Below are 12,769 nucleotides of genomic sequence, written 5' to 3'. Positions count from 1 at the left end.
TTCTTTTTGAGCTTCCTCCTTTCTTAGGTTTCCTAAGTATGCTATGTAGTTACAGTAAGCAAACTTAGCAGATGTAAGAAGCTTCTGAGTAAGTGGAACCAGTTCTGGCCTATTTCCCAATTTCTTCATCCCAGACATTATATTTAACTTAGCATTGAGAGTTCTCAAAGCCATGAAATATTCAATTTCATCATCTCCTCTTAAGAAGAACATTCAAGAAACGTAACACAAGACGAACATGATGGACCATACAAATACACACACACAACGTTGAGCGGAGCGTTAACTATTACGAGAAAAAACTAAAAGACTATTATGATAGAAGAAAGAATAGACATAGAAGGGTTCTCAATCCCACCGTGAGAGCTTAAGCATCCACCAACCATCGACTGTGCTTTAGAAAGAATAAAAGCTGAAGTGAGAATAAAGCTGACTGTTTCGCATGTGCCAGCAAGTACTGAAGCTTTTAGAAAAGTAATGAGTAACAAGTTTCTGCCTTCTTCCATTTATTTTTTATATTTTTCTTAGAAAACTGGCAATGCAAAACATAAATCACACGAAAAAGTCACTTTACCTCCCAAAAAAGTAACTTTTAGTTAAAAAAAGTGACTCGCTATGAGCCCTGGAAGCCGGACCACCATAATACTTCAATACTCTTCTAACGAATCAAACCCGGAGCTCTATGCGCCAAAGCCTCTCGTGCTGTCCACTAGACTAGCGGAGAGGATAATACCATATTTATTTTATGCCTGACAGAACTTCAGCCATTCTTAATCGTTCACTTTTCACAGATATATACCTATCCAACAAAAGAGCGGAACCAAATTCAGTAACTAACCCTGGAATTACTAAATTGAAATGATCCACTACCGAAAGAAAAAGAAACGAGTTCAACATACATTTCCATAGGATACGTATGTATGGCACTTACAGAATAAACAGCCTATTACCTTAGTGATCTACCTGGTCTACCGCCATTCTCAACATACCACCTCAAATGTTTGACCGTGTTCAGTTTTCTTCAATATGAGAGGATACCACGCTTTCGTTTAAGTGGTATTTTTTTCTTCTAGGATAATCTACATTCCGGATTTTCACAACAAATTCTGTCAGATTACCGAATTCCCATATGACAAAGACTGATATGAGGATCCGCGATGTCCCATTCCATACTCCCCCTTCTTCCAGTCCAGCGTCTGGAAAACGTATCTTCTACCAGTGGGATACCACCATTGATTCCAGACGTTGCGGCTATTCTGTATTACTCTGCATTGATTTTATTTTATACAGTTTATGATCTTCAATACACTACGTGCCATAATATATAGTACTGATACCAAAAGACGAAAAATATTGCCTTGTTGTCATCAGAAAATTTATTTCTCCAGAAATAAATTAACACATACATTATTAGCTTGATGACTTACACAAGACGCGATCTAAGTGTTCAAAGTGTGCACCGCCTCACTATAGACAATGTTCATATCGTTCACACAGTCTCTTGAATATATCCCGGATCAAAGATTGCTGCATATCTGCAAAAGGTAAGTGACGACTTGTTCACGTAATACAGGTCCAGTTCCTGGCGGATCTACACAATTGAAAACACTCTACTTCACATTTTGATAGGTTTGTATTTTATTATGTTCTAACTTCAATTCACACACCATAATTGCACATATTTTCCAAACACTTCTTTAAATCACACCCATTTCCAAAACACTTTTTTATGACTAACAACAAACTGTAACTCTACATCTTTTAGCCATGCAGAGAACACGATGAATAAACCTAGGATTAGTACAAATAGTTGTTGTAATTAAAAGGAAATGATCTATAGGGACTTCATGGAAAGTAAAATAAAATAAAAAATCATTTAATTCCTGGAGAACTTAGTACAGCTATCGACGGAAAGAAGAAACAGCATATTTAATACATAATCTGTCTACAATATTTCATCTTTCGAGGCAGATTGCACAAACACGCTGAAGACAACTAACTTACCTTTAATATTTGTATTCGTGTAAGCCTTTCGTTGATCAAAATCTCTAGCCAGGAAAGTTCCGTTTTCCTCCGTCGTACAACTTCCTCTTGTCACTACACTCAAATATAACTGCAACAACATCGCTGGATTGCCTATGACAAATAATCATTAGTTAAACACCAGTATAAAAAATAAATAAATAAATAAAAAAAAAAAAACACTTTTATCAAAGTTTTTACTTGATATCCACTTATAACGGAATAAAAATAAAAGCTTTCATTACCTTCTGTTTCTCTAATTGGTCGTTGCATTCCATTCATTAATTTTCCTGCGGACATCGCTAGAAGTTCAGTTTATTTTTATAGGTGTGTGTGTGTGTGACACATTCTTTTAAATTTTCATCTTCTTTTAAATATAAAACCAAAATTTATACCATAAATCTGTTTGATAACCGCCACTACAAGAAAAAGGAAAGTTTATGGCATAAATTTAGTATTATAACCAAATTTACTAACCTGAGACACATTTCTATAACGATCAAACCTCATTGAATGGTGAAATAAGCTTAAATCAAGCTATGCAAAAAGTCGGTCACATGCTAAAATGTAGTAACTCCTGAAATATTAAAATAATTCTTAAACTGTAAGATAGTAATATGTATTTTAAATAATGAAAACAACAATTATATTGAAAGGCAAAGTTGTTTTCTAATCTTTGCTACCAATTATATTGTAAGGTGCACCCTACTCACCAATATGCCATCTAATGTCTACATATATCACATATCTTCCAAAATCACTTTTTTATTTTATTTATTTATTAATATTTTTTTCTCCGATGTGTAAGACTTTGAGGTCTTTTTCCAGTCCACTTAAATAATATGTTTAACAATCAAATAGGCCACTTTGCCAGCTGTTAACTGCAAAAATGAACTGAACCTCTGGCGATGCTCAGAAGAAAATTGATGGAAAAATATGTGGACAAATAAAAGAAACACCGAGACAGAAGGTAATAAATAAGTTTTTATTTTTATTTCATTATATATACAAGTTGCATAAAAATGATACCTGTGTAACATTATAATGAAGTATTACAAATAAATCCACCTGTAACATAAACAAAAATTTATTACACGTATCCCTTAGATTATTTCCCTTAATATATATCATTAAGAATGATGGGCATTTTCCGAAGTGGCAGTAACTTATTGTTACTGTATAGGCCTAGTTCGAATTGTTCTCAATATAATGGCATAAAGAAAAAAAAAATGTGTAGTACGAAACAGTCCACTAGAACTCGAACAGCGAACCACGTTAATAGAAGAAAGCTCACTAAAGTGCCACGTATCATGACAGTTCTGGTATATTCATATCAATATAACAATAAGATACTTTATAAATAAATAAAATAATGATTCAGCAGTATATCTTTTGCTGAATTGATAAAAAACGGAATCTTGAGTTCAGTGTTCTACGAATATTCTCTGTAGGCTAAAAGATGATGATGATTATAGAACTTGTGGTATGAAAGAATAAGATAAAACAGGAAAACACTTCGAGGAAACAGATAGTCATGGTGCTGTCCATTGCAAGGCCATATGACCTGGGATCAACCCACGAACGCCTCACACCAAAGGTGAGCCCTCTACGATTGAGCCACTATATCTACTATGCTGAATTTGTTGATTGATTGTGGTCTTATGTGAATGTCAACAGCGAGACTGGTTGTCCCCGTCATGATAAGGCTAATGGAAGATTTACGATGCATATTAAAAGTCAAAATAAAACTTCTTAAATAGTGAAATTCAAACACAGCTTCAACGAAATATGATACTGAAATAATTACAATACAGCTGACGAAAATGTTACAGGATTTTTTAAAATTAAAAAACATAATATATAATTCAAAAATAGCAATAATAATAACACATAACACAAAAAATTTAAGTACGTTAACGGCAACGTTCTAGAGCACAGGTCTCCCTCTAGGTCCATCACCCAGAGGCCATGTTAGGTGAATTAGGAGCATTTCAAACTATTAACTAACAAAAATGCCACTTGCATAAAATGATTTCTCCCAACAATCGACAAATAACAAATAGGGTGATGGAAGTTGAAGGTAAAAGTTCAGTGTTATTAAATATTTCAACGATAAAACGAGTATTAAAAACTGGAAGAAAAGACAAACAAAACAAGGAACGAAAAAGGAATCAAAACCAGGTACGTAAACACATATCATTATATTTATAAAGGGGGACCTGTGTTCTAGAACCTTCCCTACGTTAACTACTCCAACCTCATGAGTAAATGTGGGAAAAACCTAATTATGAAATTAGGCAGCCCCACACGTTTCCTGAGGCCTGTGTATTTACAACATTCTACAAGAATGTGTTGAATACTCCGTGAGACAATAAAATCTTCACACAACGGATGGTTAGCGCCAAGCAATAAATAGGAATGTAGAGATGACTGTGTCCCATTAGCAAGCAAGTTAAGATCACTTTATCTCGGCGATATCTGCCAATTGCTCACAATAGATTTAACTAAATGGAGTTTATCTTCACTGGCCTGGCTCCAATCGTTTGCCAGTAAAAGTGCATCCGTTCGAGGAACTAGTTGTTGAGATCGGAGCGCGAGAAAGTGTGCTTCAGTGAAACATGCCAATGGCTGCAGATACTGAATTTGTATCTAAGTTAACAAGTACAATGGCACAGTGCCTTCCATAATCAAAAATCACTAAATACGACATCACAGACAAAAATAGCTTAAGCAATTTATTTGATTTATCGTGTAAAGTAACTGATTTAATTTAGCCACTATTACTGTTGTTTGCTGCAAAAAGTTAAATTTAAAAACAATCTAAAAATTACCTGTTTTACAGTACGTTTTACTTAGTATTCTGCACAGTGCTTCGTATTTCTCAGGATTGAAGTCCTTCGTCCACAACACTAGAGCAAATTGTTTGACCTGAAAAAAAAGTGAGAAAAACAAATGAAGCAGCGCATCCAACTGATGATGTATATATCTGGTTGTAACAAAAGAATCCCGACAAGGGGAAATGAATTACATACCAAAAAACAGATATATCCATATTCTACTTCACATACACTAAAATGTACACTGAGCTTTTTCATTAAATGCTACATCAGACAAAGAAAAAGAAGAAGAGAAAAAAGAATAAAAATAACTAAAGAACGTACAAAAAGGTACGAAGCATCCAGTTAAGCGCCATGTTGGAATAAGGTTCAACAGGTGGAGTTTAGTGGAGAAAAAAAAATAATGGTTAGACTGGAGAATCGTACAGTGTAGGAAAAACAAGACTTGGTTGAAATATATGGTTGAATACAGTGTCGGCAACAGAGTACAATAACGGTATAGAAAAACTGGTATCATATCACGCTACGGTAACTGATTCAATATGTATGGGAATACCCTGAAACGCGGAGTAAGGCATGCAATTTTTAAACCATAATTTTTTCCGTACATACTATTTGTCATTTGCGTTTCACCCCCTAAAAACGTTCCTTCTTTTAGTGATGTCCCTCATGCAATAAAGAAAGAAAAAAAGAAGATAGCTATTTATCAGTAAACTCTGCATAAGCAGAACCACTCGTTACTTACCCGAGGTAGATTGTCTGACTCCAAAACCTCAGTACAGCTGATATAATACCACGCCTTTTTGAAATGCCCATATACAAAAGGCTGCAGGCAAACATGCTCTCCTTCCAAACAACACTTCCTCATGACCAATGATTGTTGTTGCTCAGTAACAGAGGGGTAGGTCCACGTCCATAATACATCTCCATTTATGTCTTTTTCTAGAATAAAGATTTACATATAAGTCAGTTATTCATGAATTATCCCCTCCATATAGTCAAACATACAAAACTAATGATGGGCAGTTCCGGAAACGATTCGTTCCAAGAGAACGAAGCCTTCAGTGGAATAAAAGATCAAATCTCTGAAAGGAATCAGATTGTCTTCGGCAGAATCAATAGGGAGATTCACTCAATGTAGTTGAAAGAATTGAGCCAGTGGATGATGGATGGATTTAAAGGACGGAACCAAATAAGAGACAAGATGATGCAATAGTGGATTAATATGGATAAAACCGGATGAAAACAGTACTTCGAAAGAGAAAGACTGCATGCAATAATCAACTTACTGCGCATGTCTAGAAACGAGTAGAAGTTTCTTCTTAGTTCTTGTGTACCTTCTTAGCAATATTCTGATCCATAGATTGTAAAAGGGGCAAGAAAAAGGTATTTGTTCCGAAGTTGGGCGTCCGCTTTCGCCACGTTTTTTCGCTGTCATCTCCTTTCCACATTTTCTGCAATTTGTTATTAGGTTAATTAATCCGTGCTCTTCACAAACTTTTAAAAGATTTTGCTCGTTATCAACGTATTGCTTCACAAATGTTAAAACTGTTAGTTCATTGCCCTTGTACATTCGTTATGTTGATAACATAAATGCTCGTTACTTTAACACAATGCAACTGTTCGGTTACCTTGCGCCAAGTAGTTCCCTCTGCTCGCCGTATAGTCCCATGTTTATAACCGCTTATATATATCAAATAAACAGATTTTTCGAAACCCTTATATATTATCAAGCACACAAACGATCAAATTATCCATATCTTTCCTGTAAATTTTTAAAAAATTGCTGGAAACGGACGCCCAACTTTAGAACTTAACCCAAGAAAAATTTGGGCGTCTTTAATTTGCCCATTTCATGTCGAGAACTGAACCCAGCTAGCCCCTGCGGAGCTTCTAACCCGTTCCTACTACTACTACTACTACTTATATTATGGATCCGTATAGTAAAACTACACGCCTAATAACGTAATCTAATCCAACCAAATATAACCGAATGCAGTACATTTTGGTACTTTTTTCGATTTTCGAATTGGTCCGGCGATACAGCAGTAATGCCTCTATCTTTATCGCAATTTAGACAAAAATAAGGTACTCGGTTCTGGAGCCACAAAACGAGATCTGGGAGATACTAAATGACACTGACGCAAAAAATAAATAAATATATACTAATGTAAATTCAAGCCTCTTTCCTACCTGACACGTAAAAACTTTAAGCTTCTTTCACACCTCAGACAAATAAATAACATCTTAAAATCTGTCTCCTCACTTGACGTATATTGATGTAAAGTACACGCATACTCAACGGGTACGATTTTTTTTTTTTTTTTTTATAGCAACTGCTTAAACCCAATGAATAATGTTTAATTGTTATTACTAGCACAAAGACCTTCTACAACATTACATTACGTTTATGAGAGCTTGAAAGAAATTACTCTATTGTCGAACTATTTCAGAACTGTCACAGTAATTCCTCGACAAATTGGTTATCTATATATTTGAAAACATTAATACCGAAACTAAAGCATGCATAAATATACTGAATATTATGTTATAAGCTTTTATAAATAAAGTACAGCATATTTTAATAACCAGTAAATTAAACACAATTATTTACCTATTATATTGCTCGCTATCAAATCAACACACGACGCCATGTTCATATCCTCCCCCCACTTCACAATACTGCCAGCACCAGGAAATACATTATCAAGTAAGCATATGTCGAAAATTACTAGTTCACAGGTCAATTCACAGTAAAGGTTTGGTGCTAATCACGTTTAGACACTTTAAAGTTGGCAAAATTTACGAGTAAAATTTAATACCCTGCATGAAAAGACATGTTTATAAGAAACAAATTGCTGCAGGTGTCAGAATTAAATACTAAGTAATTTTACTTTTACAAATGTAGCTCAAATCATTTAGATAACGATTAGAAGGAAATTAGAGAAAGAGTAATGTTTTTTCAACAATTATTTTGAGTGGTGAGCTTAAGCTTGACCTGCATGCATTACGTGTTTATATACAGAGCGTTCAAAAAGTCTCTGTACACCTGAATTGTCACATATTCAAAGCAACGAGAAAATTATTTTACTCAAAATTTATTATATTTTATGGCATAAAAGCACTATGTACAGGACGTAGCATATACACACACATTTTCACAGCAAATGTTGGAAATGTCCCCCATGAGCCTCCAAACATGCTCGTATACGATTCAGGTGTATAGAGACTTTTTGATGTATCTATCTCTGTCGGTTAAGTTTCTTAAATTTTGTGGCTGTTACACAAAGTTATATAAAATCTCTGTGCTAGTATTAATAATAATTAAGGCCTAAGCATTGTTGACTGGATCGAAGCATCTATCCTATCCTTAAGAAAATGAGTTTATATAATAGATTGATTGTATATATTTATAGCACTAAAGCCCATCTCACACGGATCTGAACTAAGGCCTCAATCCAGGCTACAACTTAAGAGTGTTGCTTAAAGGCGGATTTTCATGCCCGCGTTAGAACGGAAGCATCACATGTAGCGTATTCACCGTAAATTATTTTCGTTTTCATACATCCGTGCGTGTATTGCGCCAAATTACTACTCCCTAGCTAATGCGCATGCGTAAAATAGAAAGTTTGCGACTTCCGCCATGTTAGTCAGTGAATACAATAGTGTACGCGCGCTACTTCCGTCAGAATTGAACAAATTTCTACTCTGACGCGAGTGTAGCGCGCCATCTCCGATGCGTGATTTCATTGGCTGTTTAGCACAATCGCTCGCAACTCACGGAGGTAAAGGACACATGAAAATCCGCCTTAACTCAAACTTCCATACAATTTCTTTTATCCTGAGGTGATGTAGGGGCCTCAGACGATCCTTAAAACTAGGTAGGTTTTACCAGCAGAGCCTCTCGTGGTCGATGTATTAAACAGACAAAAACACTTGAAGAATGTGTTATGCACAGGGCAATCAGCTGTTATAATTGTAAATATTATTGTTTATCTATTTCAGAATATGAGTTCATCCGAAGATGAAATAGCCGTAGCAGTGATATCTGCTCCGTTGACACAAAATCCGCTCTCTCCTCCCCCAATAAACGAGAGAGAAAGAGTAAAGAGGAGCTGCTGGTCAGTGAGTGAATTCTTCGCCCCAATAATGCACAGTAAAGCACCGTATTTTCAATGGTGAATAATGAACTACATACAGAAGATCCTCGTTCCTAAAAAAAAAAAAAAAAAAAAATCAACAGAGTGGACTATTCAGAATTTCATAGGCTATTGAAATTAGTAATTCCGAAAATTCGGCAGCGAGATACGAACAAGAGGGAGTCTGTATCAGCTGGAAAAAGGTCTGTAGATCCTTGTATCCACCAGATTATAGAACTGAAAATCAAATGACTTGTCCGCATATGTAAATGAGGACAGTTATCAGGCGCGGAAAGCTAATTGGAATCTGTAATAATAGTGTGGCGTCCAATATGGTTGTATGTTCTTGTTCACCTGATGGAAGAAATCGTGAAACTCAGGTTAAGAAGTGTTATAAATGTAAAAAAGTAGTAAAAAACAGTATACGCTGTGATGTTTGTAAACATATATTTCATATTGGCAAATGTAGCGGCGTGAAGAAAACTGACATCAAAAATAAATGGTCTTGTATTTCATGTGTTGATACTGTAATTCAAACAAGTGATGATCGACATGAAGTTTCAAACTTTCAAGCAGTGTTAGATGAATTTCCTAAAATATATGAAGAGATTGCTACATTACGTAAAATAATTGAGATCTTAAGTAATGATGTCCAGAAATTTCACCAGCACTATAGTAATGAATCGACTAACACAAGTGAAGTAAACAATACGTGGAGTAAGGTTGTTCAAAAAGGTGCTAAGTCCAGTGGCTTAAATGGTAACAAAAAAGTAGTAGACCTAAGCGTGGTGAGTAGTGAAAGCTGTAATATTTACAGTAGTACCAAATGTTCTTCCCAGCTGCGAAAAAAAGGTGTGAGCAGTACCCTAAATTCACAGGATCTAAGTGCAAGGGTGCAAAATATGTCAGCTGCAAAACTGTCATGTACATCACCAATGAAGAGTGCAGAAAAGGTAACTAATGTGAAAACAGTTGTAGAACCTGTTACTGAACTGACTAATGCTACAAGAGCTGATAAGTTAGTGATACCTACACAAAACCGGTATAGTGTGTTGATGGAACCTGATGTTGTTGAAGTACAAGGAAAGATATCTCCTACACGAAGAATAGTTCGGGTGAAGTCATCTGTGAATAATGCAGTGAAATCTACACCAACAAAGGAAGTAGCAGGTAAAATTGTTATTTACTCTGATAGCCATGGTCGTAATATGTCCTCTATGCTAAAAGATAAGGTAAATAATATTGGTGTACAAGGTTTAATTAAACCAGGCGCAAATCTTAAAGAAGTAACCCAACCTATCATGGCATCTGTTGATAAACTCACAAAAGAGGATACAGTGATTATATTCGGAGGCACAAATGATGTGTCAAAAAATGAATCAAAAAATGTTACAGATACACTGCGTCAAAGGTTGCCTTATATGACACATACAAATGTAATAGTTGTAAATTTGCCTTATAGATATGATCTTGCTGATTTCTCGTGTGTAAACAAAGAAGTGCTGAAAACAAACGAGAGTTTGAAGAGGTTGTGTAAGCACTTTGGGAATGTAAGGCTGTTAGATGTTAGTAGTATGCCAAGGGAATACCACACAAGGCATGGTATGCATTTAAATCGTAATGGTAAAGATTACATTTGTAACAAACTAAGTGAAATGATAAAACGTAACATAGTAACCTGTCCTATACCCCTCCCTTATCCAGAAAGTAGGAATGAAAATATGGTAAATTCCTTTTCAAATGTGGAAGAACTTCCTTTTTTAGTTCACAGCCAGAAAAATTATGCAAAGTTCCATTAAATATTTATCATCATAATGTACAAGGGCTTGGTACAAAGGTTGAATTATTAGAAGTGCTCCTAGATAAATTAAACAATATAAACATTGTATGTCTTTCTGAACACTGGCTTGATAACAACGCAATAAAATTAGTGAATTTTAGTAAGTTTAAGTTAGCATCATTCTATTGTCGTTTGGAAAGGAAGCACGGCGGAGTCTGTATCTTTACAAATGATAATGTAAAATATACTGAGTTAGATATAAGTCAGTTCATCTGTGAAATGCACATTGAAACAACGGCCCTGAAACTAAATGAGTCTAATGTTTACATAATATGTCTATATAGACCTTATGCTGGCGATATGTCTATCTTCTTCAATAAATTAGAATCCATGCTGAATCATTTGTTTGTTAAGCCTCGAAATGTAATTATTTGTGGTGATGTGAATATTAATTGGTTAATTGACTCGAAGTATAAGTCCCAGTTAGAAGGTTTGCTGAACACATTTAATATGCATGCCGTTATAAATGAACCCACGCGATTTGGAAAAACAGCTTTAGATCAGTTCATAATTATGAAAAATCAACCAATAAATGTATCACGTGTTTTCAATCCTGGTTTTTCAGATCATGACGCTATATACGTACAATTACCATTGATAGATAAATTAGTTAAAAATAAAAACTATACAGCCTTAAAGCGATCCTTTTCAGAGTCGAATATTCAATATATGTGTCATTTAATAAGTCAAGAAAAATGGGAGGAGATATATAAATATAGTTCCATGGATGAAAAGTTTAAAGCTTTTATGGACATATTTTTATATTATTTTAATATTGCTTTTCCCCTAAAAAGTCGTACTATTTCGAAACGCATTGATAAAAGTTGGATTACAAATGGAATTAGAAAATCCAGTACCAATTTGATAAAATTTAATAATATCCTTAAATCTGGTAATTTTAAATCTGATGATTTCAAGAAATACGTACAACTGTATAGGAAAACCTATAAGAAGGTCATAAGGGCAGCAAAATTAATGCAAAACAATAGCTTGATTTTAAGTGCCCGAAATAAGACTAAAGCAATGTGGCAAATAATCAATAAAACTCTTGGCACAAGCAGGCCTAAGAGTGTAGAATATCTTAAACTAAATGGTAAAGTTATAAACAATCCACAGCAAATTGCAGATATATTTAACGATCATTTTGTGAATTCAGCTGATCAAACGAAAAATACTGCTCACTCAAAAATAATGCAGAAACTCCCAAATCAAGGAGAAATAAACACAAAGTCTATGTTCTTATATCCAGTTTCTGTAGATGAGTTAATAGGAATAATTAAATCTTTATCAAACAGCAGTTCTTCAGGTATGGATGAAGTTCCTTCCACTGTAATTAAAAAATGTGCGAAACATATCACATATCAACTTTGTTACCTTATAAATTTCTCGTTAGAAAACGGTATATTTCCCACACTACTTAAAAATGCTAAGGTTCTTCCAACTTTTAAAAAGGGTGATGAGAATGTCATGACAAATTATCGACCTATTTCAGTGCTATCGATATTTTCAAAAATATTTGAATCAGTCATGGCAAAACGTCTTAGCAAATTTTTAATAAATCATAATATTATCTCGACTTTTCAGCACGGATTTCAGAAGAATAAAAGTATTGATACCGCTTTATTTGATTTTCTTACAGATGTCCTGAAATCACTCGATAATAAGAATTATGTTATAGGTTTATTCATCGATCTGTCAAAGGCATTTGACAAAATTGATCACAATATTATGCTAAATAAATTGTCTCAATATGGCATACGTGGCGTAGCAAACCAGTGGTTTTCATCCTACCTAACAAATAGATGCCAAACTGTTCAAATTACAAAAGTTGAATCAAATCGATCCTGCACTTTCTTCTCAAAGCAAACAAAAATTACCAGAGGTGTCCCTCAGGGCTCTATTTTAGGCCCTACTCTATTCATAATTTATAT

At 34.6% G+C, this 12,769-nt stretch overlaps 1 protein-coding gene across 1 annotated transcript in view; it reads right to left on the bottom strand.

Moving 5' to 3' along the window:
* The window catches only part of LOC145666925 (DENN domain-containing protein 10-like), a 46,362-nt gene extending 38,738 nt beyond the window's left edge, over positions 1-7,624 (bottom strand). Inside the window, exons 1-4 of the mRNA XM_081734526.1 lie at positions 7,474-7,624; positions 5,605-5,801; positions 4,854-4,950; positions 2,005-2,136 (exon numbers count right to left, since the gene is read on the bottom strand). Coding sequence (XP_081590652.1) covers positions 2,005-2,136; positions 4,854-4,950; positions 5,605-5,801; positions 7,474-7,519 — 472 coding nt within the window. The 5' untranslated portion in view covers positions 7,520-7,624. The remainder of the gene's footprint in view (positions 1-2,004; positions 2,137-4,853; positions 4,951-5,604; positions 5,802-7,473) is intronic.
* Positions 7,625-12,769: the final 5,145 nt, after the last annotated feature.

The sequence above is a fragment of the Thermobia domestica genome, chromosome 12 (genome assembly GCF_964235325.1).
Source record: "Thermobia domestica chromosome 12, izTheDome1.hap1.1, whole genome shotgun sequence".
Lineage (NCBI taxonomy): Eukaryota > Metazoa > Arthropoda > Insecta > Zygentoma > Lepismatidae > Thermobia > Thermobia domestica.
Note: the sequence above shows the minus strand (reverse complement) of the source record. Positions and strands in the feature narration are given on the sequence as shown.